Source organism: Lontra canadensis, unplaced genomic scaffold (genome assembly GCF_010015895.1).
Source record: "Lontra canadensis isolate GAN:19392208 unplaced genomic scaffold, GSC_riverotter_1.0 scaffold3, whole genome shotgun sequence".
Classification (NCBI taxonomy): Eukaryota; Metazoa; Chordata; class Mammalia; order Carnivora; family Mustelidae; genus Lontra; species Lontra canadensis.
This window is the reverse complement of record NW_022630997.1, coordinates 6,500,618-6,517,281: the sequence shown is the minus strand read 5'-3', so window position 1 is coordinate 6,517,281 and position 16,664 is coordinate 6,500,618. Positions and strand designations below refer to the sequence as shown.

The following is a 16,664-nucleotide window of genomic DNA, read 5'->3' as shown; positions in this document are numbered from 1 at the left end:
AAGACATATTTTTTAGGTTTCTGGGAACACCGGAAGGGTCGCTGTGATATCCCATTCCAGCCACAGACATGCGTGGCTTGGGAGTCCGTCCGAAGCTTGGCAACAAGAAAGGCTTACGTCACTCAGATTGGCTGCGTTTGCTTTCGCTCGGACCAGCTCGGGCAGCCCCAGGGTCAGGGTGTACCGGTGCATTTCATCCGCTCCAGCTGCTTTATAGAGGCGCTGGGTAAAAGAAAAAAAAAAAAAAACAAGCAAGGAGACAAGGCTTTGGTTTCTGCAATGCTGGAGGTCCCTCATTTGCAAGTGGGAGATAGGTTCCCGGAAGGCCCCTTGCCGGGTCATGGATACACCTGCTGCCTTGGGGAAGATCTTTCTTTCAATAAAGACAGTCTTTCATGAGTCAAATTGAGTGACATGAAAGGAATGTGTAAGGAAATGCAAGTTGCTTTTGATGGGGTTCAGGACAGGTTACCCCGGAATATGGAACCTTCAAGCTGAAAATGTGAGACACAGCGGGGCTTAGAAGAGCTCTTCCTTCTCTCCTCTCCTGACGCAGGTCATGAGATCCTCCTGTGAAAGGCGCCCTCCCTACACCCAGAGGAACCGAGCATCCTTCTCTCCGAAGACGGAGGGCTGCTGAGAGGAAGCTGAGTGAACACACCTTCCTCAGGATTCCCATTCTTAACTCTATCACATCTGCCCATGACTTTCCGCTCTTCATTGAACCTCGTACAAAAACGTTCAAGTTTAATTGTTTCTTCTGGCCTCCAGCTCCTTATAAAGGTTCCCATGTCGTGTAAAACTTACATTAAATAAACTCGTATGCTTTTCTTTTGTTAATCTGTCTTTTGTGACAGTATCCCCACTGAGAACCCAAGATGGGGAAAGAAAAGGTGTTTTTCTTCTTTTTCCTCCCTTACACTTTACTCAACAATAGGCTAAGGAAAGAAAAATACATTTAGGAACGCCATTAAGGTTCTTCTCATTATTCTCTTTTCCCTTGAGGATATGGTATAAAGATAATAAATACTAAGATCTGGGAAATTTAGGAGAAGCTCTTGTTGGTGGAAGATAGGCTCCCAAACTCTGTTCTGCATCCTTTCCTAAAGCCCAGCTCCTCCCATGAACGAACTCATGGCAGTGTTGCCCTGAGAGGCTTCAGCTTGTTCCAGAAACACCTATTCTCGTGCTCAGAAATGGGTCTGTGGCTGGGGAGTTCTCTGAGGCCAGAGGCCACCATAAGAGGCACTGTTAGCCCACAGCACCCAGCTCACGCAGCAGGCAGGAAAGACCCCAGAGGAACTGAAAATTGCGAACGTTGCTACACAAGCCTTTGGGGGCATTCTTCTCCCAAGCTGCTCTGTCTTACTTTTTGACTTTGGTGAGAGTGGAACCTCACTGCATAAGTAGCCAAGCCTCAGCTGACTTCCAGAAGAGTCAGAAGGAGGATTTTTAAAACTAAGGACGATGCCAAATTTAATTCTCTGCCAAGCTCAATTTCTATTTCAAACTTGCAAGAGAGCCGCCAGAGGGGCTGGAACGGTGATCTGATGCCATGAGATTCCTTCCCCTGTGTGCCCCTCTGCTAGAGACGATTAAATGAAATGAGCCCACAGCAGGTGAGGGGAGGAGGCAGAAATTCCAGAAGGCTGACCCATAACATACCACATGACCGCCCTTGGGTAACCACCCCTGGGTAACCACACACCCTCCCTCTGCTGATCATCAGAATGACTATACGGACACATGCGGTTAGCCAGTATGCGCCTAGACAGAACAGGTGAGTGACCGATCAGTACATCTCAACTTCAGCGCACGGAGGAAACCCGCAAGGATCCTGCTCAATGACCTTGTGGATTCCGTGGGTCTGGGGCGGGGCCCGAGTTGGTGCTACTAACAAGACCCCAGGAGATGCTGGTGCTGCTGGTCCATGACTGCCCGTGGAACCAGAGACTAAACCTGATTTCCAACTCAGCCTGCCTTCCTCCTGGAAAATGTTTACATCCCATTTAGGACGTTCTTTCCAGACTTTCGTGCAAACACGCGTTCTTTCTCCCAGCCCCAGACCCACACATATTCAGGCGTATTTTGAACAATCTAGCAGTTTTGTAAAAGCCCATTCTAAAGCCATCAAATTTTACCTCATTGGTAATCTGGTTGCTGAGTTTTGCATGAAGGAGGCTGGGCGTGTCTGTCACTGCTGTGTACTTGAATGACTGGGGATGCTGACGGTATTTACTCTGAGGGGGAAAGATGACGTGATAAGGCACCAAAGCAGAAGGGGAACAAGTGCTATAAACACTAGTTACAAAACCTCACTTTTCAACTGCTTGTCCGCCCCCGGAACCCAGTCTGACGCCTGCTCTCACGACCTCTGTGAACGTGACCATTGACATCCACGTTTTCCTTCCAACCTTTGCTCACGGGAGACCCAGAGGTGCTCAGCTTTGGGGGTATCCCAGAAACAACTGTGTGGCTTTAAAAATATATATATATAATGCCTACATTCCACCCTGGAGCCCATGGGCCCAGGCCTCTGTGTTTCTTTTAAAGTTCCAAAGAGGATTCTGACGCACCCACCAGGTTCAGAAACCACTCTCTTTTGAGATTTCACTGGAAAAAGAAAGCACAGAGTTCAGTCTAAACTCCCACGGTGAGGTCAGTTCCATTTTCCCAGAGCTTCTGATCAATGTGTGAGCCCACATGACACTTCCAGTGCCTTCCAACATGCCCTCCTGTCCTTGCATCTGTAAGCGAGTGGAAGTCTCAGAGCCCTCGCAGGTGTAAGTAAGATTCCTCAGGCGCTCAAAGAGCTTAGAATCCTAGTCTTCTGTATTTTTACTATGAAATTATCAGCAAGCTTCTATCAATCATTTCCCGGCCACCAGAGTAGGACTGTTGCGTAGATTGTTAGTGCTAATCCCCTAAAAACTAAATGAGGGAGGTAGGAGCATTTGCCTGACTAAGAAGTTGAGACCAAGGGGGCAGGTGAGAGGCTAGAAGTCACACAGCCAATAAGCGCTGGCCTAGAATCTCAGTCTCCCTCTCTGTTGGTCTCCAAGGCCTGCCTTCTTGTCATTGTACCCTAGGAAAGCAGATCTTACGAGTCAATGAATGATTCTTATAGGTTCACTGAGGAGCCGGCTCGATGTTTGCAAAACTGTGTTAAATGACATCCAGTCAGAATGGAGAATCTAGTAAGAAGAAGGGCCGGCCGAGAGATAATGCCGTGAGAGGCCACTGTGAAGCTGAACGTCTCACTCGCTCTAGCAGTGAGCAGCAAGCTGAGAGCTGGGAGGGAACTTCTGCCATGGCAAGAGACTGACCCCCATCACCGGTCCATCCAGGATCCCCGGTTACCTCACTGATGAGCTCAGACGCTTTCTTTCTCCCTTCGATCTCCAACGTGCCCGGGATGACACAGGGAACACCTCGCATGAAGTTCAGGTCTGAGCGGTACAAATTCTGTAAGAAACAACACGAGGCATCAGAAACGCCAAACTCACAGAACAAGGAAGCGAAGAAAAAAACAGAGGACCCAAGGCAGGGCCACATCAGAATTAGGACGCCAGGCCACGCCAGTCTCTCCGGAGAGGTCACGCTCGGCGCACACACGATGCCCCTCAGTTAACGCTCATCGGGGAAACAAAAACGTAGGTCAGGACAAAAGGTTTTTCTGCTGTCACTTGTCTCAGGAGCTGCGGAGGGACGGAAGGCGGTTTTGTTTTTTTGTGGGTTTTTTTTATTATTTTATTTATTTGACAGAGAGAGAGAGAGAGATCACAAGTAGGCAGAGAGGCAGGCAGAGAGAGGAGGAAGCAGGCTCACTGCTGAGTAGAGAGCCCGATGCGGGGCTCGATCCCAGGACCCCGAGATCATGACCTGAGCCGAAGGCAGAGGCTTAACCCACTGAGCCACCCAGGCGCCCCGGAAGGCAGGTTTTTATCTTAATGTGGGCTATCAGAAAATAATGTGGTTAGGAAGTCAGTCGTCTTGGGGCAAATGTGGAAATGATGGCTTAATACGTCTTCTGAAACAAAACCCAGCAGCAGAGGACGGCATTAATGAATCATGGGTTAAGAAAGAACTAATAAATGAATCCAGAATCATCTGGCACAGGCCTGAGTCTATCGCGGGTAGGCACGAGTGCGTGCACCTGAGTGATTTGGGCTGACAGTTTAAAGGGTCCCCAAATTCATTTCCCTGCAGAGCCACCAAGGTGTTCCCCCCTTCTTGCCCTGCCCCCCACCCCTGGGCGTGCTGTCTTCCAACTGCTATCACAATGAGAGACACGGCAGGCGAGGGCTCTGCTCCGGCAACACACGGGTTCCAAGTGGAGCGTGGCTGCTCCCTCGTTCCTGCAGTGGCTCTGGGGTTCCTGACAGTTCATGTCATCCGATAAACACTGCACACAGCCGGAAGATTCGAATGGATGACAGACATCCCTAATCTGAGCACCCCTCTGCTTCCAGCCCCTGCCGGAACAGGAAGCAGTCTTTGTACGGTGTTTTGCTTTCCAATCCTGGCACGTTAGTTGCAAACCCCATCCCAGGGAAACCCAGCAAGCTGGGAAATAAAGCGAGCACTGAACAGGATGCCCCTGCCTGTTGAGAGGAGACATCCAGGCTCTCTTTGGGAGTAAGGAAATCCTCAAAGCTTCCCAACACTCCCGGGCCACCTCTTTCAGCAAACAGGCGGCATGAGCTTGAAATGCATGTGGGAGGCCCATCAAGGCCTCTACAACTCCCTTCAGGGACCCAGGAAGGATCTCTGGGGCCCGATGTCCTGCCCTCCGCTGGACACTCTCCTCTGCTTGAAGTGGGTCCGCTCTGACCCACCCTCTCCCAACAGAGCATAGGCTCCCGCAGAAAATGGGCAGCTCAGGAATGTACTGAGCCCCATACAGAACGCCCAGTCCGAGCTGAGGCCAGAGGCAATGCCATTGGCAAATCCTAAACATGCAGACCTGTGAACCGAGGGCATCTTGGTGAGACACCATGTAAGTTCGAGCCCCCCCTTCTCACTGATGGTTGTGGGACCTAGGGCAAGCTACATTTTCCCCTCCTTTGAGCCTCACTATAATGTATCCTTAAAATAGGATAAAGACTATTGACTTAGGGTTCTTTTGAGGTAGAAATGAGATCATGCATGAAAACGTAATGCTCAGAAACAGTAAATGTTTCCTGCTGCTGTTAAATCCGTACAATCATGCTGGGCAGGAACACCGGGCAGTGTTTCCAAAGAAAACCCGGGTTTAGGATTTCTCACCTCCAGAGACCCCTACAGTGCCAACAGGAGCTTCATGGTCATGATCATGGTCAAATTTCAGCTGACGGAGCCCCAAGAGAGACACCGGGTCTCCTTACCTCGCTCTGCAACTTATGAGCTTTCTTGGCACAGCTGAGCCTCAGGTCTTCGGCCAAGGAAGTGTACTGGGGGAGCGGGTGTCTGTAGTCCTGGTCGCTGGCCAGGCCCTGAGCCTTCTTGGCATGCACCAGGGTTACCATGTCCAACGGCAGATGGAAGTGTGCCTTTGAGAGTTCAAAGCCTTTCTTGTAATTCACCTAGAGGGGCAGACAGAACAACAGCGCCTGTTTCAAAGCCACCATTTGCAGAAGGACCATCAGGGAGAATGGTGGCAATGCAGTTGTCCCAGATAAGCTGGGGAGACAATCCTGGCCAGACCAGTGCTCCCTTCCTGCGGGGACAGGCTTCAGAAGTGGGGACCGGGGCTGACACTCACCACCCCCAGCTCCTGGAGGTCATCCTGATTTGGATGATGAAGGCCCATGGCTCCCCCAGTTGGAGACCATACAAAAGTTCAAGAAACAGACATAATGTCAGTGATTCCCTTGCTCGAGTCTTTAGATCTTCCTGTCTTCCAGAGGGAAGAAGCTACAGGCTAACCTGGTTTTCTCCCTGTCACATACCAGATTCTCCCCATCACCCTCTCAAGTTCAGATTTTTGACATCAGGAATTGTCTACTTGGGTGAGCTTGTGAAGAGCTTCTTCAAAGCACCAGATGAGACTTCCTAAGAAATCTGGGGGCCAGGAGCAGAGGGGCCAGCTCTGAGGGATGGCGCTCCCAAGAGCCCAACATGCATGCTGAAGGAAGAAAGGAGAGACCTATTCCAGACCATGAGCCCCACTGCAGTCCTCAGAGAAGCTGTTGAAAGATCGATGAAACTCACTCCAGGCTTTCTTGGAACTCTGATGCATAATCTCCACTTCCTCCATCCTTCCCAGAGCTCCAGCTACCCCTCCCTAACCTCCTGCTCCCATTTCCATGAATCCTCCCCGACTCCCAGCATAAAGCTAAGGACAATGCATGTCCAACCCCACACTCTTAGGTCAGTTTGATGGTCAAGTGAGGCTCAACGTGCAAAAGGGCTTAGTCCTCTGTGACATAGTGGATCCATCAGCCAACTCACATGTGTGCAAGGGGACAGCATGTACACACTCGTGCCAGCACCCAGGAGATCGAAATCAAGGGCTGCACACCCAGATGTTTCCAGGGGCCAGACAAGTAGCACCAGGGAGTAAAGCAGGTAGTGGCAGGGGGTTGGGAGGGGGAGCTGCATGACCAGGGAAACAGAGATCCCTTCTCAATGGAGCTCTCTGCAGTCCACTTCAACTCTAGCCTTGAGGGATCCAGGCCCAGCTTCTGGCCAGAAGTCTAAAACTTTTATGTGAAAATTTCCATTGTTAAAGGTTTGCAATCGATTCACTCTGCAGACCAAAGAGCTTCTGCTGTGCAAATCTAGCCCACAAGCGCCCATTTGGGGCCACCAGTCAAATCACAGAATGTCCAGTCCCAAAGGGAGCTAAGTCTCTCTTGATGGAGGAAGAAGCGGAAGCCCAGAGGAGCCAAGGGACCTAACAGCGACACAGAGTTCATCTGGACAGAACCAGTGGCCACAACCAGAAGGACCAAGGACGTAAGCTGGCTGGACATCATTAGCCGGGGGTGTGGGGGACCAGCTCCACCGTATTTTCTCCCACTTACTTCGCTCTGCAGCGAGTTCACATACACTGAATGCGCGAGGCTGAGATCGTCTTCCAAGCTCCGGGAGCCAAGCATCTGCCCTTTCATTTTCTCAAATGCCTCTTTGTATTTGTACTAAAGGGAAAGAGAGCGGGAGAGAGTAACAGCTCGGGGACAAGGGACACGGAATGGGAGAGGTGGGTATTGGGCGAAAATGTTTTGTTCTTTTGACAGTGACTGGGTGAGTTAAAAGAAAATGCGCAGGAGTCGTCAAAAGGCCCGGTCTTTCATATGCAAGACTCCCAATGACTAAAGGGCTGGGTATGAAGTGGCAGGACACGCTAGCACTTGGGCGGCCCACGCTGGAGGAAGGTGGGTGCATTGTTAGCAGTCTCTGCCCGCGGACTCGCTTTAGGAAAGTGCCTGGCGGAGGGTGCATTTCATCTGCCCGGGGTCTGGAGTTACAGTCCGGCATTGGGCTTTGTATCCGGGCCCAGGGAATTTTTTGTTGTCTGGTCTGTTCTTTCTCGCGGGTCGTTATCCGATCGCCCTAACACAGTCATTTGGGAGAGCAGAGGATTGTATCCACAGGCAAAAGAAGGCAGAGGTGAGGGGCAAAATGCAGTAAAAATTGGTCAGTATTAAACATTGACACGGTAATGGGGATGGATGCTCACATCACTTATGATTTCGCCAGAAACCTTTGCTGCCTGGAACGGAATGGCATCCAATCTCAGCTTATAGCCACCGTCCCGAAGTTTGCTCCAGGATTCCTTATAACGTGTCTGTTGGGAAGATGTGGACAAATAAAGACGTCATGGGATCTGGCGGTTCTGAAATTCTCATTACCGACATGGGGATCTGCTTTGTTGTTGGGTTTTCTCCCCGCACACACCCACCCCCCCGCCAACCCGCCCCCCGTTGAAGCTCGAAATCACAGTGTCTTAGCAAACACCAAGAGTTGGATCCTGCCTTGTGTCCACCCATGATGGGGGTAGAGCCTCCTGGGGGGGGACTCCTTGGAGTCAGACAGACCCACATGTCTCTGAATAGGAAGCAGCAAGTATAAGGTTGAGTGTGCAGAGCTCTTTACGTAAAATAGAGAAAACTCAACAGTCTCTATCAAAGGACAGGGTGGGGGGATGTTGCTGATCACGATCCCCGGAGGGCAGGGTCTCTCCTTGGCGGAGCCATTGGATGCACTTGCCTATATTCTGATGCTTCCATATTTCAGCCCCTCAGTACAAATGCCCTTCATACTAAGGCAGTTTTCCCGTCTCCTTCTCGTAAATGGGCTTGACTCTTCTGCAGGACAGCTTCCCTAATCTGCAGAGCTCCACGCCAATGAAGATATGACACATTTTAAGATGGCGACAGCAGAGCGTTAAAGTAGGCTCCAGGCCCTTCTGAGCCCAGGCTGTTATGCCCCGCCCAGGCCCCCTGGTCTCCCCTAATTAAAACCAGGACCCCTTCTATCCGCCTCACCTCACTGATATTCATGGCATTCAGCTTGGCCAGCAGGACTTCAGGGAGGTCAGCTGTCTGAGTGTAATGATGCTTTATGTTTTCTCCTTGTTCCCTGTACAACCTCTGTGGACAAAGAGAGGTTCTGTATTAGACCCGGGAACCTCCTCCACGCAGGCAACAGCCAAGCTGCACTCCCGGGGACAAGGGTGGGGTGGCTGCCCCCTCCCCGCAGAGACAGGATGCTGGGTGCCTCTACCGAGATCTCACAGCCAGCACGGCGACGTGCGCCTCATCCCCTCCCGAGCCCCCCTTCCCAGCTCGGGACAAGATAGGCTGAAACTCGCCTCTCAGCGAACACTCTCCACTTGTAGCATCTGCTGACCGTGGGTGAGCAGAAAACGAGATCTAGTTAAACCTTAGTAATTCTGTTATGCCCTACAAACCGTGAGAGGGCATCGAAATCTAGAAGCATGAGACGTGGCTCTTCCACAGGTGAGGTCTGCCCTGGGCCGACTTCAGTCCTTGTTCCCTCTCCTCATCTCAAGGATTCTTGTGCTAATAAATGTCCACTCGGTGGGTCTGGGGTACTAGTCACCCAGAACTCTGATTTGGGCTCATGGCATCCTCGTAGAGACGACACACGAAGTTGGCATCGACCACCGGAGAGAGTTTCTAAACCAGCCTTTTCCATCCTAAATCTTATTAGTGTGTTCAAGCTTCTCCGTATCACAGCAGTGCCCCCTAGAGTCGGTTAGGGTAAGGAAGAATCTGGTGGTGTTTTCCTTCATAAAAAAGTTCTTGTTTGACCATCTGTGTTTCTCAGAATTCAGGGTGCTTCTGCTGGGCTGCTCGTCAATAAATTATAAATTCCTAAACCCATAAGTGTGTAAATCATCCCATAACATGTTCTGACAGGCACTGAGGACATTTCCAAGTGCCTGTTGAATAAGGCATCCCCAGAATAATGTATTCAACTGGGAAGCCAGAGAGAATCTTAAAACTCCTCTCCCATCAATTTTTGTAAATTTTCCTTATGGCAAGTTGAATGGTTTGAAGATATTTCTAAGGTGCGCCTGCCCTGCATAAGGATCCATGGGCCTGTCTCAATAAAATCAGCCAAATGGGGTTGATCCATATCCTAAAGTGAGTTTTTATAGGATCTCATGGTTCAATTTAGTCCCCAACAAACACTGTGCCATGAGGGCAAAAAGCCAGATCTCAGTTCCACATTATAAAAGGAATTTGGGAAATGACTTCAAAGTTAGTCTTAAGTACACAAGACCCAAATCGTTTTCAAAGTCATTAGGGGAATTCAGAGAGCAAGAATTTCTGCCCTTGGGTCCCAAGGAGTCCTAGCAGGGCTGAGTCTGCCAATTACCAAGAATTTTGGCCCCCAAAGTTCCAGTTCTGAAAACAACACTTCAAAACAAGAAGGACAGGGGGAAAAGGCCCCACCACAGACAATTCTTGAAAACATGCAAATGGGAAGATAGGAGAGCATGGGGACGGCGGGGTGGCGGAGCCCCACTTGGCATCCGAAGAGCGGTAACACCCCATTTGCATCCTAATGAGGAGGCACCCCCGCTAAGGTGTGTCTCGGCAAAAGGACAAGAAGTTCCTTCATCCTTAGAACAACAGAAGGAGCAAGACAAGAACCCCTCAGCTTCAATCGCGGTGTTGAAAGAAGAGCCCACTCTTAGAGTCATAATGTATATATATTATCACTTACATCCACTGCTTGGGTATAACTAATTCTGGCCTGGACCATCTCCGGAGTGTCTTTAATACTGGTAAACTTCAAAGCACCTGGATGCTGACGGTACTTCTTCTGTTGAGCAGAAAAAGATCAAAGCTGTGAATTTTGTGCTGCTCTTTCATGCCATTTGAAAGGGAAAATCATAGGTTGCTTGAGATTAGAGTGAATTTGTGAACATAATTATTATTCGGCTTCCTCCATCTTTATATCCTCAGTGCCTTCAGGTTAATATTTGTTTCAATTTAAGAATAACCTCATGTCAATTAACATTAAAGTATTTCTACCTGGTGCAAAGAAAACATCGCAAAATTAGGCTATTCCCGTAAAATACTGTGGGATGCACACTTAGGGAAGGATTCTTTTTATAGGCTTCAAATACTGTGTCACGGTTGTTTACTTATCTTAGTTTGGGTCCCCCAAGCAAGAAGGAAGTCACATTTATCAATTGAGGTGTCCAGTTTTCCTTCCCCAAAAGGACACCGCAGAGATCATCACAGTCAAAACCTTTGCATTTAACAGCCAACGATATAACAATTCAATCACTTTAGGACCCAGTTAACACAAGCAAGAATTCTTTAAAATGTTACAATAACACAAAGAAGACCGCTATTATTGAAAGGAGCCATCATACATTTTGAAAGACATTGGGGGGGGGGACAAAGAATTACAAAGAATTCAAATGCTGGCAAAGATCTAGATACCCCATTCAGATTCTAAAAGTCACGCTTAATTAATTCCTATTGTGTTTTTTTTAATCCAAATACATTTCCAGAAGACTAGCACAGTTGCTATCTCAATGGAATTATAAAGTGTATCTTTCCACAAATTGAATAGTTATTTTATAAACACTTCCTCATTTATCAGGTTCCATTTTTGTATCCTGTTTTGTTTAAAGCAGATACAGTTCAACATCCAGCCCTCTCTGTTTTGTCACCTGTTCTTATAAATAAAGTTTTATTGGAACACAGCCGTGCTCATTCATTTACATGGCAGAGTTGAGGAACTGCAAGAGAAATCGTGTGGCCCATAAAGCTGAAAATATTTACTATCTGGTCCTTGACAAATAAGGTCTGCCAGCTCCTGCTTTAAGTGATAGGCGTGTGTACATTTGTGGCTCTTTCAACAGTGTGTGGCATTCTGTCCAAAAATTAAGAGGTCAGGCAATTTGACACTAAACTGGAAATGTGCCAAACTGAAATGAGATGATTGGGGAAAGTTACCGAAGGATTTTCTTGCCTGACTGAATTTGAGAACTGGTGTGAAGCGTAGAAGATAAGCACATTTGTTGAGTAGGTTTGCAAAATGAGGTGGAAAATTAAGCCCACCATGGGATAAATAGTTCCAGAAAGATCCCTTGGGTGCCAGACTTAGATGCATGAAGGGATCATCTTGAAGTCTAAATTGAGTGTATAATTCATTTTTTACATCCTTTTATGAGTGGGTCCAGTGAGAGTTTAGGATCATGAATCCTCAAACCTAGATGTTTGCTCCTGCAAAATCAAAATCATCCTTTTAAAGGGGCCTTTCTTCAATCAGACTGAATTACTTAGGGTAGTACAGTAGCCACAGAGCTCCCAGGGTCTTCTAAGGCTTGCGTGTTGACTAAGATTCCAAAAAATTAGGCCACTCAGACCGATCCTACTTTCAGAACCCACTCTGTGACATGTCAGAATAACCTTCCCCAGGAAAATATCAACGCTAGGCAGGTGTGTTTGAAAAAACAACTGAGGGGTCTTTCTGTTTTACCTACTCACTTAGTAGGAAAGTCTTCTCAAAACAAGGTCCCAGGAGACTAGTAACTAAGGCTACAGGTTTTCCCGGGGCTATGTCATTGTGGTCTCCCCCTGATCCAGAAAAGTCTAGAAAGACCAGATTACTCTGAAAGCAACTAAAAAAATTCTCACTTGCCTCCTGAGCAAACAGACATGAACAGAGGGGGACTTGGGTTGTTGGAGGGTATGCAGCCACAGTGTGAATATGAGGCAAGGACCACTCCCTGGCCTGTCTAGTCTGGTGGTTCTCTACCTTTTGGCAGAGTCTGGAGACATTTTTGGTTGTCACAACCGGGAAGAGGGTGCTACTGGCACCTAGAAGGTAGAGGCCAGGGGTGCTGCCAAACACCTCACAAGACTCAGGACAGCCCCCTGCTCCCCCCAAGCAAGAGTTTTCAAAATGTCAATAGTCTTGAGACTGAGAAAACTTGACCTAGTCTTTAAACGATCTGTTTAGTGAAACTCTCCTAAAATATGAGCAGACGGCTCTTTTTAACACGCCGTGACACCTTCGGGTCCAGCCAGGGAGGCTACAAGTAGACAGGAGTGAGATTTAAATAGAAATGAGACCCCCCCCCTCCCCAATCAGGAGAGACCCAAGTCACATGCTCCACTCCACGTGAATATTCAAACTGTTTACACTGTAGCAGAAGGAGAGGGAGAACATGCACAGAAAGTCATGAAAGAGCTTTCTGGGTGCAATAAATGGGTCTTTTCCTCCTCTCTCCCTTGTTGCTTCATTAAAAAGGTAAGTTGGTGGGTAGCAATTGAGCTCTTTTTTGATTGTCGTTACTATTCCTAATACCATTTGTCACCAACTTTGTTTTTGCCAGGGCTCGGTAGGCCCCTACTGGTGTGTGTTTGGTATGCAGTTTCCCCCTAATTACCAGCCCTCGTCTGGGTTTCCAGGCCTTTCATGTAGCTTTGCCTTTTTCTTCGCCTTTTGAGTGGAAATTATTTTAATTTTATACAGAAATGCCACACGCCTAGTGCAGCCAGGCCTGTTGCACGCTGTCAGGAAATCTCACCTCGCTAATGAGTGCTCCTGCCTTCTTCGCCTGCTCCACATTTAATGACCCGGTGGCGACCCAGCCCGCGCCTTTCATCCACCTCACATCTGCCCTGTATCGGTTCTGACAAAGGAGAGAGGGAAAAAAAAAAAAAAAAGGCAGGCCATTGTCGGTGCGCAGACATTTAAAGGGCTATTAACGGCGCCCAGATGTCGCCTTGGTGCCAGCTGAGTCAAATTAGATGCCACTTTTGTCTTATCCATTTCTGTACAGTCACAGGTAGGGCTCCAAAATGTCAATTAATTTCCCCTGTAATTGGAGCGTCCCCGGGCCAGCGCGTTAGGCCCCGCCCAGCAGCGCCAGGGGTGGAGCGGGCGGGGCTCATCCACCTGGTCCCTCATTAAGGACGCGTGTCTACCTCGGGAAGAGGAGCGTCCTCATTGTCTGCTTTCCCCGTTTCCTTGCTTAAAATGACAAGCAGGGGAGAAGAAAATGAGAATTCACAACAGAACCCAGGTGGGGAGCTATTTGAGGGAATTTCACAAGACAGCCGAGGTTTCCCACCGCGCCGTATTCCTTCCTACACCTCGGTGTGGCGCGGGGGGATGGGGGGGTTCTCATTTCTTTACTCGCCATTGATCGTTTTCATGGAAAGCCATTTAAATGGACACTTGTCTAAAACTAGCATATCGCCCATCTATCCGGAAACAGCTCGAGGAGGAAGGGGGTGTCAACACTGCCCTCGCCAGCCCCTCGTGGAACAGCCAGGTGAGGCACACAGGGAGAAAGGGATGGGGGCTCTGGGGTTTAACGTGCTGCTCCTGAAAAGGGACTGCCAAGCTGGAAGGAGGATGGGAGATGCTGTCCCAGAACAGGCCACATTTAGGAATGTCACACATACATCTGCCCCCTCTGCAGTAAAAGGAAACAGGGAAAACGAAGGCAGAGCAAACCCCAGGAGAAGAAAGTCCCTTCGTGATTTTTCTGGGTGCTGGTATAGGATCTAAAGTGGGCAGAGCTGGAATAAAAGTGGAGCCGCTAGGAGAGGGAGGATGGGTCTGCCCTGCGGTCCAGAAACAGGTATGTGGATACATCAGCTATTGTCTGGGGTGGCTCGGGCAGACACTGGTGGGGGCACTAGCACACTTGAACACGTGCACACACGGAGCTTACGTCACTCTGTAAATCGTACGCCTTCTTGGCCCATTCCACCTTCATGTCCGTGGGCAAAGCCGTGAACTGATGAGATGCTGTCTTGTAGCCGATGTCTGTGGCTAGATGCTGGGCCTTGCGGGCGTGCACGAGGTGGACCATGTCCAGGGAGACGTGGCACTGGGATCTGGTGTCCTCGAACCCTTTCTTGTACTCGAGCTCACTCTGCAGCTTGGACATTTGCAGTGAGTGACTCATTTGTGAATCGCCCCGGGCGTCCTTTGCCCCAATGAGCTTCCCTCGGGACCTCTCGTAATCTTCCTTGTACTTCACCTAAATGGGAGGAAGAGAGTAGAGTGCCTTAGCATCTCCTGAAGCCGTTGTTCACTTTCAGACTGAAGGCACGACAATTCCAACACAGCCACACAACAGAATGTTATTAGAATTAGAGTCATAAGGAGTGTGCCTGCTATCGTCACACAGTGAACTAAAATATTACTCGCTATTTCCCTTTTCACCTCAGCTGCCCGTCAGCTCAGAGCTACACTGAAGGCTCAGCTACGCTACGGTCTTTTCCCGAGTTCCTGGTGACATTCTGTCTCTTGTCTCTACTCTTCAACCTCGTTTTTCCTGGCTTTAGTTTTAAGTGGCCTGCTGCTTTCACGAAAGTCACTTTAAATACCTTCCTGGGAATAGTGAAAACACCATAAGCAGAAAGTCATCATGAAAAGAAGAAGACACAGAAGAGCCAAAATATGATTGCTGTTTGAGAAAAGAGTTCAAATGACACAACTGGAGCCCACAGAAATATGCAGGAGTGTGGGGAGCACGAGGGAGCACACCGGCTTGGAAAAAGATGTGAGGCCAAGATCAGAAGAAATAAATATGTGTGGAAATGCTTTAAAAACTGTAACAGGACACAAGCATGTGGCAACCTTTTCAACATTATCAGGAGACTTGGGCTCTCCTCTCCTCTGTGCCAGCTACAACAGCAGTCTTTACTGAACCCTCACTCTGAGGTGAGCGTGCACCCCCCCCACATACACACATACTCCAGGCCTCAGAGCGTGTCTGCAGACCAGGGCTGCTTGGTGAGCTCTTCCCAGGTGAGCAGAGAAGGAGCTTACGCCAGAAGGTAGATCGACCATGTCACCAAGCCACTGTTTAGTTCAGCTGATATCTCCATATATTTATAGAGACAAGTACATTTATGGGTGTGCATCTATTTCGGAAGCCAGACTGTCTTGATGAAGTGAGCGGACTTGGCCTTACATTCTGGCTTAGGCTTCTTAGCTCACATCAGACTCCCAGCAGATGGCTTTGGACGACGGAAACTCAGTACGCATGAAATCGTTTCCTTTCCTCATAACTGCTTTGCAACTGCCAATTTCCCGATGAGTTAATGGAGAGGTGCAAGGTGGCACAGCCTTCCCAGAGTCACAATGCTGAGAGGGGATGGAGTGAGGATTTTATCAAGGTCCACCTGCTACCAGAGCCCTTACTCTTAGTCAGTGACCAGCCACAATGTCCTTAGATAGTCCTGGAAGGTCTCTGGGCATCAGTTAATCTGTCAAATAACCCATTTAGCTCACTAGTCTTGCTACTACTACTACTAATGCTTCCAGCTACTAAAAACCAACGTGTGGCATGCAGTGTGCTGGGCACTTATGTGGCAGTCTCACTGCAAAGTGGTCACCTCTCTCCCCACTTCACAGATTGGACCCGGACACTCAGAGAGCTGAAGAGCCTGTGCAGAAACTCTCTGACTCTCCCAGATGGAAAATGGCAGCCTTCTTTGAGCACCAACTCACCTCACTGGCCAAGTCCCTGTTGGCTTTGGCTGCCAGGAAGCCCAAGGAGTCGAGACGCAGCTCAAACCCTTTTGCCTTCTGGTTTTCCCAGCTGCTCTTGTACAGTTTCTGAGGAAAGGCAGGAGAGAAGAGATCATCCTCCCATGCGAGGGCTACCCTGGCCTCTGTAATGCTCTCTCTCAGAGGCCAACACTGACCGTCCCTCCACAGCAAACTGGTACCCGCAATACCACCGGACCTCCTTGTTCTTGCCTCAGGGCCTCCTGACACACAGGGCTTCCGTCAAAAGAAGCAGAATTCAAACTCCAAAGACCTGGAGACCAGGAGTCTTCAGGGAGGTCTCAAACACATGGCCGTGGTGCAACGTTCCAAAACCCACAGCAATATTTCTGAAAGGCCTGTTCCCCACCTCCGCCTACTCACACTCCAGACCAGCTGCTGCTGCATTTACAGCTACTACCTCCCTTTGTCTTCCTGCCCCCAGTCTCTAGTCCCCCTGGGTCTGTCCTTGCTCCTCCTATCTCTTATCCTGCCCCCACCTGCAGATTTCAAGTTCCTTCCTCTGCAAGTCTCCTGCTCTTTCTATGTGTGTGAATTGATTTAGCCTCTGTTGCTCCTTCTAACTCTCCCTTCTACCTATTACTCGGACCAGGACTCCAAGGACCAGGTTGCTGAGTGTGAGAGCTAAGGAAGGCCTCTCCTAGCAGACA

General features: G+C 49.1%; 1 protein-coding gene across 7 annotated transcripts in view; it reads right to left on the bottom strand.

Moving 5' to 3' along the window:
- NRAP (nebulin related anchoring protein) overlaps positions 1-16,664 on the bottom strand; it is a 69,691-nt gene that overhangs the window by 16,093 nt on the left and 36,934 nt on the right. For all 7 annotated transcript variants that reach the window (XM_032879554.1, XM_032879501.1, XM_032879537.1 and 4 more), the window contains 11 exons: positions 15,955-16,062; positions 14,165-14,476; positions 13,010-13,114; positions 10,183-10,281; positions 8,472-8,576; positions 7,664-7,771; positions 7,008-7,121; positions 5,367-5,564; positions 3,361-3,465; positions 2,142-2,240; positions 118-222 (listed from right to left, as the gene is read on the bottom strand). In XM_032879554.1, coding sequence (XP_032735445.1) covers positions 118-222; positions 2,142-2,240; positions 3,361-3,465; positions 5,367-5,564; positions 7,008-7,121; positions 7,664-7,771; positions 8,472-8,576; positions 10,183-10,281; positions 13,010-13,114; positions 14,165-14,476; positions 15,955-16,062 — 1,458 coding nt within the window. The remainder of the gene's footprint in view (positions 1-117; positions 223-2,141; positions 2,241-3,360; positions 3,466-5,366; positions 5,565-7,007; positions 7,122-7,663; positions 7,772-8,471; positions 8,577-10,182; positions 10,282-13,009; positions 13,115-14,164; positions 14,477-15,954; positions 16,063-16,664) is intronic.